This window comes from Theobroma cacao, chromosome 1 (assembly GCF_000208745.1).
Source record: "Theobroma cacao cultivar B97-61/B2 chromosome 1, Criollo_cocoa_genome_V2, whole genome shotgun sequence".
Classification (NCBI taxonomy): Eukaryota; Viridiplantae; Streptophyta; class Magnoliopsida; order Malvales; family Malvaceae; genus Theobroma; species Theobroma cacao.
This window is the reverse complement of record NC_030850.1, coordinates 25,853,897-25,859,749: the sequence shown is the minus strand read 5'-3', so window position 1 is coordinate 25,859,749 and position 5,853 is coordinate 25,853,897. Positions and strand designations below refer to the sequence as shown.

General features: G+C 31.2%; 1 protein-coding gene across 1 annotated transcript; it reads left to right on the top strand.

Moving 5' to 3' along the window:
* On the top strand, positions 4,292-5,310 carry LOC18613031. The gene is made up of 2 exons (XM_007050049.2): positions 4,292-4,606; positions 4,751-5,310. Exons 1-2 carry the CDS (start codon positions 4,521-4,523, stop codon positions 4,986-4,988), a joined length of 324 nt encoding a protein of 107 aa, XP_007050111.2. The 5' UTR covers positions 4,292-4,520; the 3' UTR covers positions 4,989-5,310.

The window sequence follows — 5,853 nt, the reverse complement described above, 5'->3', positions numbered from 1 at the left end:
ATACACTTTTCCCACATATCCATAGCTTAGATAAAATTCTCAGACTTATCCAAAGTCTTGGTGGAGTAATTTTGAAATTTACACTTTTACCCCCATAAAAGTCAAAAATTACATTTTTGCCCTAAAAACTAAAAAATTGCCCATAGACATATTTTTCATCCCTTATACTCATACCATTCTCCAATTTGTCAAATTTGATCTAAATTCTCTCAAAATCTCAAATTTTGTCCGTATATGGCAAAATTACGATTTTGCCCCTACACTCCAGAAATCACCGGAATTAAACTTTTTCCCTTCCTATCATTAAATTATACTCCAAATAGTTAATCTTGGACAAAAATTTCACTCCATGATCAAATTATTATCTTAGGTGGCAAAATGACGATTTTACCCCTAAACATCAAAATTTTCAATTTTTTTCCAAATGAACCCTCGAACTTCGAATAATCATTTTTAGTCATTCTTGGACTATAAAATATTAAATTTCATCCTACGATTCCTATTTGAACTAATTCGAGGTTAAATCAACTCAAGTGTACCATTAGGTACAATACCGGATTTCGTCTATTCTTAGGGACTTTCCTAGTGTAATAACATGTTACTCAGTGTATGTATGTCATGACATGTGTTTATAGGGTCGGGTTTTACATTAAACATGGTGCTTTTTGATATGATATGAAGCATACGAAGATGAATGAGTAGTCTAGTGAGGATTCATCACCTCAAGTGATTTGAAAGGGACAAATCTCATTTGCTCTTGGCTTATATTGACTAAAAATCCTTAGCCAAGGCAATCTTGTAGGTCAATATAGATGTTGTAGGACTAATATGGATAAGTTAGAAAGTAGTCACTAAGCTAGGCTTTCTATTGATCTGGAATATGTGATGAAATGATTGAATTATATTGAGATACTGTATACTGAAGGGTTAGTCAAACCATATTGACTTTCTTAACATTTGAGTGGTCATGATGTATTGCTAAATGCTGCTTATGATTTATAACTATAAATTTAAATTTAAATTCTTAGTTAAATTAATTTATATTTATTGCCAACATGCTGGGTACCTAATGGGTCACACACTTAAGGTGAATTGTCAAAATTAATTTAAGTTCAATTGGATGTGATCTAATTGATTTTATAGAGGCTTAATCTAATTAAGTATTGGGCTAAATCAAATATGATTTAATGGAGTACTAAATAAAGGCCCAATTAGCTCAATACAGTTTCTAGTCCTTGATGGATATAAAATAAGTTAATTCACTCTATGAAAGAATCCTTTAGCCGTTTCTTGAAGGTACAGAAGAGTTTTATTTTATTTTCTCATGTGTTGAGATAAGATCATAGTCAAAAAAAGAAAAATACAAGGGAGCTCAAAGTTGAGAGTTTGCTAGCACAAACTTTGGCTTAGAGATTCACACACTCTTAGTGAAGAGATTCGGCAGATTACTGTGTGGATTACCATTAGAGGCAAGACAATTGTGCTATTATGGTTTGGTAAGTTCGAATTATTGTACGAAACTCAAAAACGAAAACCAAAGAAGGATTCCTCCAAAGAAAGTAGACATCAAATTTTCAAGAATGTCAAAAACTTTCTCTTGTGATTTTTCTATATTAGTTTCAATTAAAGTGATCCATGGCTTAAGGGATTAAAATTTTAATAATACTCCATTACGTATGATCCATCTTAGCATGGTTCGAATCCCTAACACATTGATATTGTGCAAAAGGGTTACAAGCGATAAACCTCGAGGATACAACGAAGCTTAGTGATTGATTGCGTTTTGCACTGAAGAAGTCAACCCATCAAGCATTCATTGATGAAAAGCAAGATTATCTAGTCTTTTGTATAATTTTCTGCAATAAAATGACACAGAAGAAAATCTGAAAAATTTTGAAAAGAAATGAGGAAGTGTTCTTTTCGTTGTTTCTGTGTCTTTTCTATTTGAGAGGAAGGTCCTATTTATAGGCAACCAAGGTAATTTTCCAATAGACACAATTGTGTTGTTTTAGACAAATCGATTTTTGTCTGTTTTTAGCAGTTAAACCAATAAACACAATTGTGTCTTGTTTCAGACAGAATCTATTTTTGTCTGTTTCTAACAGTTATTATCTGTTGACAAAATTTAAAATATTTTTCATTTTTTTGCATCTGTAAGTGCCATTATAAATAATTAAATATTAAATATAATTAATTTCAAGCCAACTTGGCCGAGAAAGCCCATCCATGGTCGATTCCCTATTAAAGTCCAATTGTAATGGACTAATACTCCTCTTTATTTAATTGAGTCATTTTCCTTTTCTTTTTCTTTGTCCCACATTCATTATTGTTGAAACTATCCAACATACTCCCCTCTCAAGCCGAAAATCCTATTCCCTTCCTTCTTCTCCACCAACTTAGCACCAAACAAGCAATTTTCTTGTTTTCTTGTCTTCTTCTCCCACAATCGACCACCACAAGTGACTTTAAAAAAAAATTCAAAAAGATCAAATTGCGATCAGCGTTATTTGCAAAGATTCAACAAAGCAAAGATTTTTTTGGATAATGCTTTTTATTATTAGTGTGATAATTCTAAGCATTATTACAAAATTAATATTTTCAATATTTATAGGTATTATTACAAAATTAAATATTTAGTAATTTCATAATTTTAATATTTAAATAATTAGGATTAAAATATTATGCTATTTTTGTGATGTTATTATTCACTATTTCAAGGGATAAAGTTTGAAAAGTTAAAATTTTACATTAAAAAATAAAAGTTTATTCAACTTTATATTTTCATAGCTAAAGGTAACTTTGTAAATTGACACTACAATCTTAATAAAGTATTTCCAAATCAAATACTTTGATATAATCTTTTCAATAATAACATTCTTTACAATCATTACTTTTTCATATTATCAAACACTATAATATTATTTTTTTAATAATTATATATTTAGCAATTATATTACCACTAATCATATTTTTAATAAAATATCAAACACGTATATTATATCATTAGTGTTTGATCTTTTGATATATATAATTTTTACTCATCATCGAATTTTTTTTATTCTTTACTTTTAAAATTTGTTTTTAAGTCCTGCTCATTAAAAACTGAAGAATCGAGTTTTTAAGTGGTGAATGAAAATGAAAAGTAACTAACAATATTAATATCTTTGCATGTGGAATTGCACGTGCGACATTGCCAGTGTCCAAGGAAGAGGATAATGAATGGAACACGTCGGAGATGGATCCAAGAGAGAGAAAACAAAAAAAAAAGGGCTGACACAGCTGTGTCGGTATCTTCAAGACCGTGACTCCCTTTGGTCAAACACTGATTTTTCTGCAACCCAATTACCTCGTGCCAGGTTTCAACCTGTCACAGACGACAGTCAACCCTTTGACCAGGGTAATTATCTCCTACCATTGCTTTTTTAAAAGCAATATCTTTTCATACCAGAACCAATCACCTTCCTCCATGTCATCATAATGAAGCTATTACGAAAATGAAAATCTATCAAGAGTGTTTAGGTGAAATTTTTTGGGTTAAGCGTCTAAGAATTTTTTGTTAAAATCACTGAATAAAGGTTAAGATTTTAAATTCAAATCAATAAATTGATAGAGTTCAACAAGATAATAATAATATGTAAAAATTTAATCAAAACAAATATCTATGCATAAAATTTGAACAATATCTATTGGATAGTGAAAATATCATCAAAACTTTTAATAAAAATATTTATTTAAATAAATTATCATAACATATATAAATTATTTAAAATTTTGTATATTTTCTTTGGGTAATAAGAACTTTTAATCTATTAATTCAGATTTTTAAATTTAATTTTTATCAGTTGGCCGCAAAAGATTAAAATGGCCCAAACAATAATATAGATTTTAAATGGCTAATTTAAGTAGAAAAAGATCCAAAATTGAGTTAATATATAAATTGTAAATCAAAGAAGGTGGTCGCAAGTATTAAGTGTTTTCATTTTGGCGGTGGGAAAAAAGCGGAAAGATGTTCAAAAGGTGGCATGACCTTTCTTTCCTCTTTCCTTAAAGTAAATCGAAAGGCGACACTGTGGTAATAGGGAAATAGAAGTGGCAGCAAAGACATGGTCGGTTTAAACTACTTTTGTTTTGAAAAAGACATGGGTGAGAATGCAATAAAAGTCAAATGTTAATAATGAGGGGGGCATACTCATGAGACCGCCCTCTGCCTATCCAACACCAGAAAACCCTTTCCTCCCTTTGCCTGTTTCCCTATATAAACCAAGGTACCTTATCCTTCCACTGCCCTGTCAAAACGAGATAAATATACTATATATAATAATATTTATATATATTTCCTTCTACTTTCTTCCAGCCCCAAGCCTCCCCCCTAAGCTACTAACAACAAATCTTGAATACAGTCAAAAGACTACAAGGAAGAAAACCCCAAGAAGAAGAAGAAGAAACTACTGCTTCATATTCATAAACTTGTTGCACTGTAAAATCTCGTATTCCTCTTTCCTTTTTTTCTTGCTGTATTCATGGCTGATAATAACCTTAGAATTGTTGTAGAAAGAAACCCCTCAGAGTCAAAACTCTCAGAGCTTAACATCAAATGTTGGCCCAAGTAAGCTTCTAATTTCCTCTCTCTCTCTCTCCCCTTGTCGTAATGATCCGTACATGTATTGTATATAGAGAAGTTAACTGAATATATATAGATTATAATATATGATTGAAAGGGGTCATTTTTGTTTTTGGTAAATATATATAGATGGGGTTGCTCTCCCGGAAAGTACCAGCTGAAGTTTGATGCAGAAGAGACATGTTATTTGCTGAAAGGGAAAGTGAGGGCATACCCAAAAGGGTCTTCAGAGTTTGTAGAGTTCGGTGCAGGAGATCTTGTCATCATCCCAAAAGGTCTCAGTTGCACTTGGGATGTTTCTGTTGCTGTTGATAAACACTACAAATTCGAGTCTTGTTCACCTCCTCCTTCTTCCTCCTGTCAGTAGTATCATTACTATTACTATTCTTAGCATATCACTAATTTCTTTCTTGATTTAGTTTCTTATTACTTCCACTAATTCTTTCAAATTCATTTATACTAGCTAGTTAATTCCCTTTTTTTGGGGGGGGGGTGGGGGTTGGCTTTTTGGATTATGCAATCGATGATTTTGAGAAGGAAGAAGGGTTAGAATGATGGTAAATGATGTTTCTTGGTCAAAGCAAGGGAAACAATGAGTCAATGCATGTCCCATTCAAACTAATCCTTCTTTTTAAATATGCTTTAAATGTCTCCTTTGACCGGTCAATACATTGATATTTTTGTGTGTCTCATGATGAATTATAAAAGGAAAAACGTTACTGCCTACTTTAATCTTTTAGTGGAATGATATAGACACTCTTCTTTTTTGACTGATCAAAAACATCTACCTCTACTTGCAAACCCTCACCAAAATCTGCTCTCCCATATATTTATTGTCCACCTCTTTTTGGAAAAACACAGAAAAATCATATTAAATCATGTAAATAATAAGGTTATCAGAAGAGTGGGATTAGGTTTGAATAAACAACTTTAAGTTATGTTTAAAGTTAACACTCTTCTATCCCTTTGTGCTAAAATGAAAACCCCATTTGTCAATGCATGTGTCCTTTTTAAGATGGTATTATTATATAGAATTCCAATAAATTCAAAACAATACCTATGGTTTTCAAAAGAGCAATGAAAACCCACAAAGAAAATGCTACTGACAAGCTTTAATTCCAGATCTATACCACGCTATACAGTCCATTTTTTGTACCCTTTCAAGAACAAAGATAGTCTCTTTTTTTCTTTTCTTTTCTCTTTTTTTTTTTTTTAAAATTGTTGTTTTCTTC

Bases quoted from the DNA above. Each gene is read 5' to 3' on its own strand.
- LOC18613031 (XM_007050049.2), top strand. From the start codon at position 4,521: ATGGCTGATAATAACCTTAGAATTGTTGTAGAAAGAAACCCCTCAGAG. The intron at 4,607-4,750 runs GTAAGCTTCTAA...AAATATATATAG, and splicing joins AACATCAAATGTTGGCCCAA to ATGGGGTTGCTCTCCCGGAA.